The sequence below is a fragment of the Chaetura pelagica genome, unplaced genomic scaffold, assembly GCF_000747805.2.
Source record: "Chaetura pelagica isolate M959 unplaced genomic scaffold, ChaPel_1.0 scaffold159, whole genome shotgun sequence".
In the NCBI taxonomy this organism is placed as follows: domain Eukaryota; kingdom Metazoa; phylum Chordata; class Aves; order Apodiformes; family Apodidae; genus Chaetura; species Chaetura pelagica.
In genome coordinates this window covers 807,179-817,955 of record NW_009954555.1, presented here as the reverse complement: position 1 = coordinate 817,955, position 10,777 = coordinate 807,179, and the positions used below count along the sequence as shown (strand labels likewise).

At 39.2% G+C, this 10,777-nt stretch overlaps 1 protein-coding gene across 1 annotated transcript; it reads left to right on the top strand.

Annotated features, from left to right (window-relative positions):
* Window positions 1–565: 565 nt before the first annotated feature.
* On the top strand, window positions 566–8,259 carry TNFRSF1B (tumor necrosis factor receptor superfamily, member 1B). The gene is made up of 10 exons (XM_010005234.1): window positions 566–571; window positions 1,252–1,354; window positions 2,221–2,349; window positions 3,432–3,581; window positions 4,445–4,538; window positions 4,616–4,809; window positions 5,560–5,634; window positions 6,629–6,666; window positions 7,125–7,395; window positions 7,961–8,259. Exons 1-10 carry the CDS (start codon window positions 566–568, stop codon window positions 8,257–8,259), a joined length of 1,359 nt encoding a protein of 452 aa, XP_010003536.1.
* The last annotated feature ends 2,518 nt before the right edge of the window (window positions 8,260–10,777 follow it).

Genomic DNA, 10,777 nt, shown 5'->3' with positions numbered 1-10,777 from the left:
GATTTCTCTTTTTAATAATACTTCTTAAGTTCTTTTGTAAATGTGTGTAGCTTATACTGGAGCAATCTCTCCAGACTGCAGAAAGCTGAGCAGTGTCTGATACTTTTTTGACAGCATCTTTCTGATCTAGCAGGAAACTCCTACACTTGTACTACCTAACGTTAACCTTTTTCTTTTGAGTGAGTATATTTTTCCCTTTGAGAACAGGTGGCAGGTCTTCAAATATTTTGACACTTGTGCATTGAAGTCACTGAGCTGTGTTGACTGATATGAACTGAAAATTGTGTAGACTGTATTTCATGACTGTTCCTTGTGCTTTTGACCTGCCATATGAGGTAGGTTTGTGGGTTTAAAAAAAAACCTTGCAGCCAGTTGCTCCTTCTCAGAAGCAGCAAAAATGCAGTTTTTGGAAACATCATTTCCAAAACATCAAGTCCTTTCTCATTCAGAAAGGAATCACAAAGTATTTAGAATGATAAATGTCTTTTCCTTTGGACAAACAGTCCCAGTAGTACAGGTTCTTTGACTAAAGGGATGGGTTATCTTGCCTGGGTGTGAGGGCGTAATGGATGTAAGAGCAATAGGGAACTGAACTTAGTGTCCTGTGACCTTTGAAAACAGATTCCTTCAAGTATTGCAGTAGCACTAGACCTAGAGCTCCCTCTGCCACCAGCTCAGAAGGCCTGAGGGAATTAAGTAGCAAAGTCAATATTCTTGTTTTCAAATAGGGTTCTCAACATGTATAGGGAGTAGGCTACTACTTTTCTAGCCACTTTTCAGAACATGCTTCTCCCCACAAAGCCACAGGTAAGAATTTAGGTTCCCACTGTTTTTTTGTCTAAGGTTGTTTGAATCATGGCAACTGAGAATAGGTACTTAAGCCCTTTGGGGATGCAGTAGTGACCAGATGTGATGCTATTCCCATAGTTCCATTGCATTCTTTTGAACATAGAACCTGGAGAAATCACTTTGTTCAGTGTGACAGATCTTTAAAAAACAGATGAACCTCTAAATGGTCTCAACTAGCTTATAAACTGTGCATTCTCCTTCAGCTTTTTGGCATCTGCTGCTTTCTGTTTCATCAGACCTACATCAATGTCTTGGAAAGGAAGGTGGTTATAATTGCACTGATCTTTAAGTGTTTGTCTCTTGGTCTCTAATTGCACTGATCTTTAAGTGTTTGTCTCTTGAATCTCTACTCCAGGGCCAAAATGGACTTGTGACTCATGACTTTCCTTTGATTTCTCTTAGGAATATTCAATGCCTTATACACCACAGTTTGGACGATGCAAAGATCCCAGCACTGAATTCTATGAAGAAAGACTTAATAAATGTTGCAGCCAATGCCCTCCAGGTAGGTTACAATTCAAACAATTACTTCACAGTGCCAAATCTAGTCAATTTTCAAATGACCATAGTACCTTTTGATTATTTATGCATCTTAAGATCATGGAATTTTTTGCTGTTGTCTAGCTGGAAGACAATCAAATGCTGTGACTATTAAAAAATATCTGTAAAATTGACACACTGTTCATCAGAATTTGAATGTGTGTGCTTTAATAATAGAGTTTTCACAATCATCATGATTACATCAGACACAGCAAAAAGCTGCCTATTTGTCTCATAAGATGCTGAGCAAACATAATTTGTGTCCAGAAATGCTGAGTTCCTGTCAGAGACATCCGGAAGTTGAAGCAGGAAACCAGTATATGCTGAAGCAGCCACAGTTGCTTGAATTAACTGAAAATGTCTAGGTAGATCTGTCAAGCTTCCTTTGTTAAAAACATGATGGGTGAAAAATGATAATTCATAGGTAAACCCTTTTTCTGTTGTGGTATGTACTGCCCAGTCTATTTCTCTTTAATTTTATTTTTTCAGAATAACATACTCTGAGCAACAAGTTGTAGGAAGTCTAAAATCTTTAATTTTGTTATTCTAAATTTGAATTTTTTTACCACAATTTATATTAAAAAATTGAAGCCTAGGTAACTACCAGGATGTGAATGGCAGAATTGCAAGGTTCAAGTAAATACATGGAAAACTAAAGTATTTGGAAATAATTTCTCTGGCTCATCTGCAGGGCCCTTTCTTTCAGAGAACAGATTCTCCAGGCAGCTCCAGAGGCATTGTCAGTGTTACTGCTGCTTTCTGATTCTATTTTGCAGGATATTTCTGTACAGGTTATGAGATACTTTCTCTGGTTTTTGTTTTGTTAAATAGGTGATTATAAGGCAGAGAGCTGCAGTCACAGTGTGGACACAAAGTGCAGTCCCTGCAGACCTAACACATACACAGAAATCTGGAATTGGTCTCCTCAGTGCTTTGCTTGCTCACCACCCTGCAGGAAAGGTAGGCTTGAATTATTAAGGAGACTATTTTACTTAAACAGCCTGCTCAGTAAGTGGGCTTGGTTTAACCTTGTCTTTTCTCCTAAGACAACTGGGAGGTTTTGTCTTGTCCTTGTTTTTTGTCTTGTTTGTTCTTGTATAGTCCCAAACTTGCAAGGAGCCCTGGCCCTTATTCTTTGCCAAGTCTTAAAAATGTGACCCCAGTCTTACATTATTGGAAACTAAGGCACTGCATCACTGAAATAGCTACAAATGTCAGCAGTAGCATAACTTCCTGCTTATACTATCCGGCTGAGGGAGCTTAAGAGCTGACTTGCACAGGGGTAAATGGGTAATTGCATTTCCAGCATCCAGCCATTGGATGAGCTGACAACAGCAAATTCCAATTATGATATTCCTATATTGGTTTTATTTCTTTTGCAAAGCAGCACAGTCAGGGAGAGCATGCTGGTGCAGTTTGTTAAAGCAGCTTAACAGTATATAAAGTAGTAAGTACATTGTACCAACATCTGCATGTTGGTCTAACAGATCACATGCATTAACAAATTCAGTCATACTGTTACTGTTATCTGCTTGACTCATTGGAATAGAAGTTGTAAGGATACAATCTTAGTTGTCCAAAGGACTTTTGGTCTCATCTAAACAGATAATTTCACAAAGCTGGTTCATTACAGGATGCAAATGTCTACAGTGAGGTCTCTGATAGCTTTAAATACAGTTGCAGGATCTGCACAGGCTACAAATCTTGCATGACCCCCAGATGCTGCAGTCATGAGGACAGGTAACACAAATGTGCAGATGTGTGGTTAGGACACAACATGACTGCAGGTACAGAGTTTCAAGTGTGAATTCTACAGATGCAAGTTTCTCCTTTCCTAGGGGGAGAGAGAGGAAAGTCAGCTGAAAATGGACATTTTGGGGGGCATGTAGCACGTTTGGTTTATGCTGGTATATGAGCCAGAAGCTGCAAAATTGTCTTCAGCTTGTGGTATGTCAACATCACCTCACATTCACTTGAAACTTTGCAGGCTATGATTTTACATGTTGCTAATGACACTTTTCTTTCTTCTTGTTTAAAAACAGGATTTGTGCAGAACCAAACATGCACTAGGTCACAGGACAGAATCTGTAGCTGCCCACCCAACGAGTACTGCGTTTCCAAACTGTACAATTCCTGCACAATTTGTCACATGCATAAAAAATGTGGGAAAGGTTACCGAGTTTCCAGAAGAGGTAATTTAGTTCTGAACACTCTACACACAACATAGTTTCAGTGTATGAAGAGGGCTATTTTTTTGGTATTAATAGTATTAATATTTCTGAATCTGCCTCCAACGCAGTAAATCACGGGAATATTGTCTTTTAAATTACTACAGCTATGCTTTCTTAATTACTGCAAGCATTATCTTGGCAAGTAGGCAGTAATGAGAGCAACAGTATTCTCAGGAGGCCTATCCAAGGGTACATGTTACAATCTGTTACTACCTTATTCCCCAATGCAACTTAATCTTCCTTGGTTTTGCTTTCCCATGTGATTTCTTTCATACAACTGACTCAGATTCAGGATCATTTAATTCCTGCTTAAATCCTTGAAGCAGGTGGAGTATTGGTTATGGTAAGTAGTGATGACCCTGCTGTCCTGCAGAGTTGATCTGGCTTTATTAGGTGAGGAAAGTCACCACTCTGATAACGGAGATGTCTCAAGATGATAAATAATATTCTTAGAGGTGGAACAATATTTTTAAATAATTAAGAATCATTCGAAGAGATACAGAACTCCAATAGAATGCAATATGTGGTCAGCCTGTCAGGGCCAAGTGACAAAGCTCAGCTTGGTCTGCAGTACCACATGTTAACCTTTTGGTGGGGTTCTTAGTCTTTGAAAAAGACTTTCAAGGGCACGAAATTAACAGCCACTTAAGCTTCTGATTTCTGTTTGGGTTGCGTGTTTCAAATTACTCTTTTTTTTGTGATAATTAAAGACTGTGTTTTCTGTACTGTCTCTGTATCACTTCCAGGATCTGTACCGCAGACCTTGATTATTCATTCTTGTTTCTCACTAGGTGACTAACCGGAGTTTTTCTGTTTGTTTAAAGGGACAGACAGCACAGATACGGAATGTAAACCTTGTCCTCCTGGCACGTTTTCAGGCGAGGAATCTTACGAGAGCAGCTGCACACCACACAGAGTGTAAGCCAGTGTTGCTGTCTAATTTAGCTGTGCACGGGGTTGCTTTCTTGCCTAACTCCTCTTCTTGTTTCTTGCAGTTGTAAATCAGTGGCTGTTCCTGGAAACAGCATCAATGACACCGTTTGCAATGACTCAGGAACAGCAGCTGCCACAGTTCTACCTCACACTGTCTCGGACCTGCTCCTGACCCAGAGCTCAGCTTCCAACAAACCTGAAATAATAACTCGACCTGTCGTTTTAAACTCTGTGTCTGACATGTCCCACATAATTGGTGAGCTATTAATTCATTTAGAGTAATTTTTGTCTGACTAGGAAGTAAGTTCATATTTAGTTCTCATTTTCTTTCCAAGACCAATCACCCTGTACCCAAGTAGAACCTCAGAGCAGCTGAATTAGTTCAAGATTATACTACTTGTAGTGAGTTGCATAATATTTACCTGTGCTACCCCAGTGCATTCCACAGTCCTTCTAAGTCTGGAAAAATTTCTAAAAATCTCCAAACTAGATTATACAAGACATTTCCTGAGAACTGCTACTATGAAGAAGCTGGTACAAAAGGTTCTTATTTAGATCTGGACTGAGACAAGCTTGAGCTCATAAACCTCCTGGTGAGAGGTCTTTGGAAGGCTTGTGGCAGCTTTTCCTGAGACAGGAAGCCCTTATAGCATTCCAAGTGTGGATCTATTCTCTCCTGTTCACAACCTACCCAGAAGACATGTATGTTTAAGAGCATTCTGGGCTGCCCAGCCTTGTATTTAGCAAACTGTTGCTATCATGGAGAGGTATTTTTTGTGACTGATGACAAAAATCTATCCTCACTTTTCAGGACAGGAAAACTAAATATTATGAAGTGGTGGTGACTGAAATGAGACCTTGGCAACCAACAATACAGGCAACAAATGTGAATGTCAGACACAGTTGATACTTGTAAATTTAGCTTTTGTAGCCATGGACAAAAACTACAATAATTCCTTTGTCAGGTCAACCTTCTGAATAATTTATCTTTTAAATTTATTTTCAGGATCAGTAGCAGGACCATTGTTATTGCTCCTGATAATTGCTATTTTGGGGTATTGCTTAGTCTCCAAAAAAAAAGGTAAGATTCATGAAGTGAAAACAAGCAGATCTGTAAATACTGGAAAGTGTGCCACCTTATTTCCTACTAGTTTGAGTCCAGTGGTTGACTGATGTTAGTGTCTTAGAAGATGACAGCTCTCTGAAGCTTTTCTCATGGCTGGTTATGGATGAAGGATCACTAACATGTATAGATCTATGAATCTATATAGAATCTACATAGATTCTTTGGTGGCTAATAATGGAAGAGTTAATTTATTTTTTTGTCAAGGGGATAAGGTGATGATTTACAGGTTTCTGCCTTGCTATCTGGCAACCTATAGCTTCATGAAACCCTGAGGAGGTTTTGACAACATTCTACACTGGGGTGAAATTGGCCAAAGGGTTCAAACGTCAAGGGGAGAGAGACTGAGAGAAGTCTCATGCATATCAGCTTGATCACATAAGCTCAGCAACTATAGAAAAATAGAATTTTTAAAAAATCTCCAGGAATTCCATATGTATTTAGAGTAAAAGTATCTTTATTATATCACATGGAATTAAATTAATCTCAGTACAGGAACACAGTGAGGCAAATGTCCCATTGAGATCTCTTTTGTTCCTCACATCTTAAAAAATTGTCTAAACATACAACATCCCAGTGGAACCAAACAACTGTACAACATTTGAGGTACTGCTGGAGCTTGTAAAACAATTTCACTTGATCATTTAGATGTATTATCAAATGCTATCATTAAACAGTCATGACCATAGTTTGTTGTCATTGATACCTATTCTCTCTGACACTATACTAGAAAAAATATTTCTGCAGAAAGTTGCCTTTGCTTGCTGGCTAAATTTAAGTCACATTAAAAAACTAATACAATATAGTTTTAAACATTTTCAGATGGTGTGTAATAAGTGTACATTTGGAGTTTATTCCAGGAGCAAAGGATATCATTCAGACTAGTTAAGAGAGCAGCTTTTCCAACTGATACAACTTTAAGTGTTAATGAACTGTCTTTCCTCACTTGCAGCCCTTACATATTCTCCACCAACTACAGAAGCAGATTCGGTGAGTGTCACTCCTACCTTTCCATCTTCTCTGTGTCTTTAAAAAGGATACAGAAACCTTGCAGACTTACCCAATTACAAGGAGAAGAAAACAAAGCAGAAATACAGCTGGGGTGGTTTGGTCCCTGAGCTAGACTGTAAGATGTACCTCACATAACCTATGTAATGTGCCATCCTTACTTTAGGTTAGGCTGTATTAGCAGTAAAACACTGGTGTGGTTCACAAGACAGATTTCAGAGCCTCTGCTCCCTTGGTGATCAGCGAAGTGCTGTAGGTGCCTTCAGGAGACAGGTTCATTTTGTTGAATGCCTAATGATGTAGTATGATTTTATTTACAGTCATCACCACACAAATAGCAATTGTCAGTGGTTTCTTCAGCTTCCTAGGTACTGACCAGTGCTGTGTTAGTGTTTTCTTTACAAAGACTAAGGTTTTGCATTTCTCTGCAAATGTTCCAGCCCTTCTCCTCTACCGAAAAGGAGTGTGACAAAAAAGTAAGAAATACAGGATCACAAAACTCCAGCAATTCTGAACAGGAGGAACAGCATCTCTTGGAAACTTCTGAGTCCAGCAGTAGCTCCCTGCATAATCCAGCTGGGTCTGCAAGAGTCAGTGTAGAAAGTAACAAGAACAATGAAAAGAAAGAAACAGAAGGATTTCAGCAGCAATATTTATCTGCAGGAGGTTGGAAGCTTCACAGTGGAGACAGACACAGCTCTGCAAGTTCAGGTAAGAATGTGTCCGAATGATCCAGAACCTTCTGAAATTGATTGTCAGTTGTGAGTCTTTTTAGCAGAAGATTTAAGTGGCAGGATGAAACATCAGACCCATCTTCAACAGGGAGAGTAGCTTTTGAAAAGAAAAAGCAATTGTTTTCAAGATGTCACCTAAGAGAGTGTGATCAATGGTGAGAGGTATTTGCAGACTAGAGGGATCAGTGTGAAGGAGGCACTCACCTGTGAGTGGGAGCATGAGCCAAAGGGAGCAGTGAGAAAAGGACATTGTTAAAAGCAGCTGAAGTGGCAGCAGATGAGTAGGGAGTTGGCAGAGATCCAGGGCTCTGTATTAATTTCTATGTTGTTTTTTTATTTCTGGCATAACATGGATTTCGTGAAAGCAAAAACCTCTAAAATGTTACAGAACCAACCTCACCAGCTTACCTAAATTAAGTGAACCGGGAAGATAATTTTGTGTCTATTTTTAACTTTAAGTCAAAGAACTGCAAAAAGAATCCAATTGTCCTATTTTGGGTGTTATTCCTCTTTGCTTAATGTGTTTTCTGTTTATTTGACAGAACTTTCTGGGAACGGAGGAACGCAGGTGAATGTGACTTGTATTGTTAAAGTGTGCAGCCCAGACTGCAGTTCCCAGTTCCCAGAACAGTCTAGTTCAACTAGCATGGGTTATGAAAATGCTCCCTGTTGTTCCTCAAGAGGGGAACAAATTCCTCTGTCCAAAGAAGAAAACCCCTTGAAAAAAGAAACTGAAATTCGAATCTCAGTAGAAAATGAGGACAATTTGATTCAAGACTTAGTTCCAGAAGAAAAGAAGTTTCCTCTGGGTATTCAAGATGCGGGGCTGAAAACCAGTTAAAGGAAAGAACAGACCATATCCTGATTGACTGATAGGATGACTCAAGCAACCCTCTGTCTTCTCAAATAAACATTGTTAAATGTAGCATTCTTACAGATACTTTAAATTTCAGACAAATATTGACACTTGATGCTTTTGAGGTTTGTCATTGCTTCTGTCAGCTTTGAGAGTCGAAGGTGGATCTTTGCAGTTTAAAAAACCTTGGATGCTTTTTCTTTTAAACTGAATGGCCAGCTCCTCCCTTTCTGCTGGGATACCTTAGAAAGACCTTTACCAGATTTGAAAAGCAATGTTTTCCTAACTTTATGCCACTGATTTTTCTGCTGATGATAATTTGGGTTCAGGTGTGCCACCTGTCAAGAATATGGCTGTGACCAGCAAGTCTAAGAGACTGGAGTTAATTATTCATTCAATGCTAATGAATTATCCATTTGATTTTAAAACTTTTTCATTTTATTTCCTATTCCATATCTTCATGGACATCCTTTCCTTCATCCTCCTTGATATTTCTTTTATTATTACAGTTTGCTTTTGGTTATTATTGGACCAAACTTCTCAAATCAACCTTGAGTGCATCAAGGAGTGAAATCTTTCAGAGGAGCTTTTCTTACTAGATTACAGCTATTATGTCTAAGCAATAGTATTTCATTAACTGTGCATAGTTAATTTTATTTTAGAAAAGAAAATCTAGATTAAATAGTTGTTACCTTGGAGTAGGAAGTAAGTTCCTTTTATTGACAGCTCGAAAGTTTGTCATCTTTGTGTCCTGGCTGATTTAATGTGATTGATTCTGACCTCATTTTTGAGGTTGACCATAAACTTGAAGTATTTCTCCCTGTGTTCCAGTGGATATTAGAGAAGATCCATGTGACTGTGTATGCCAGACAGCTCACTGACCTCTGGATGACTGTGTAGCATCATCTGTAAAAAGTGTAATTGACTTAGACCTCAGAACCAGAAAATCCTGTTCTTCACTTCTTGCTTGATGCTGAATATCCAACCACCTCCTCTGGAATATTAGTAGAGGTTCTCCTTGAATTAAGTGGGAGTGTTTGGTTTTGGAAGCTGATTTTTAGGATCCCATAATTATATTTTACGTAAGTGACTTAACCAGCAATTGTGGTGTCTGTATTCAACCAGAATTTGCAGTGTGGTATCCAAATTACATATGAGTGAAGTCATACAGCAGGCATAACCTTTTTTTCTTTCATGCCATAAAACCATCCTGCTGGACCAGATGATCATTGTTGTTCCCTTCCAACTGAACCATTCTACCTCAAGAGAAACCAAATGCAGTCATTATTTCTGAGGCCTTAGACTGAAAAAGGAGATTTTGCAATAGCATTTATTCTACAGCTACAGAAGAGATACAGATTTTAAAATAGAAAATTTTAACTTCCACAAAAGCTTTGAGTTTTTCTAACTAAGTTTCTGGAACTGAGAACAAAGGTCTCTCCAGATCTTGTACAAACAGGTCTTGACTTCTACTGTGAAGAAACCTTTTACAACTACATATTCAGCTTGTACTTGAAAGTGATTTTCAGAAAAGACTTTGAAAGTGGGCACACTGAAACTATTGCAGAACTGAAGGACTTGGACAAAAGAACCTGTTTTATCCAGTTCTTTGACCCTCTTCTCCCGTTCTGAGTATTGATTGTCATGTCTTCTCGCTCAGCTCCCAGGACTGGGACCACACTGAAGAAGCAATTTTTAAAGAAGTCTTTAAAACATCAAGGAGGATCTCACTGTAGGAGTCAATTTATCGGGTTTTAAATTACGGAGCTGTGTGACAAAAGGAAAACACAAGTTTCATGTCGAAGTAGGAAAAAAAAACGCACTTGCATTTGCTTAATAAAAAAACCCTTTTACAACTACATATTCAGCTTGTACTTGAAAGTGATTTTCAGAAAAGACTTTGAAAGTGGGCACACTGAAACTATTGCAGAACTGAAGGACTTGGACAAAAGAACCTGTTTTATCCAGTTCTTTGACCCTCTTCTCCCGTTCTGAGTATTGATTGTCATGTCTTCTCGCTCAGCTCCCAGGACTGGGACCACACTGAAGAAGCAATTTTTAAAGAAGTCTTTAAAACATCAAGGAGGATCTCACTGTAGGAGTCAATTTATCGGGTTTTAAATTACGGAGCTGTGTGACAAAAGGAAAACACAAGTTTCATGTCGAAGTAGGAAAAAAAAACGCACTTGCATTTGCTTATTAAAAAACAAACAAAACACAACAACAAATTAAAAGTCTGTCGTTTTATAACGATGGCTGTTTTCAAGTTTCCTGGCCTCCCCATGAAACAAAATGCTCGTTCTTAGAACGGGTTCTGTTCATTCTGCAGCTTTAACCCGCTGCTTCCCCAACAGGTGCATTTTGCCGAGGGCTGATCCCCCGCGGGGCAGCGCGACCACCACCACAATCCCAACCTTCATCCCCTTTGGGCCCCTTCAGGAGCCGCAGCCTCCGGGCCCGGAGCGGGAGCTCAGACCGCGCCGAGGGGGGAGCCGCCGGGCCC

Bases quoted from the DNA above. Each gene is read 5' to 3' on its own strand.
- TNFRSF1B (XM_010005234.1), top strand. The intron at 1,355-2,220 runs GTAGGTTACAAT...TTTGTTAAATAG, and splicing joins TTGCAGCCAATGCCCTCCAG to GTGATTATAAGGCAGAGAGC. The intron at 6,667-7,124 runs GTGAGTGTCACT...CAAATGTTCCAG, and splicing joins CAACTACAGAAGCAGATTCG to CCCTTCTCCTCTACCGAAAA.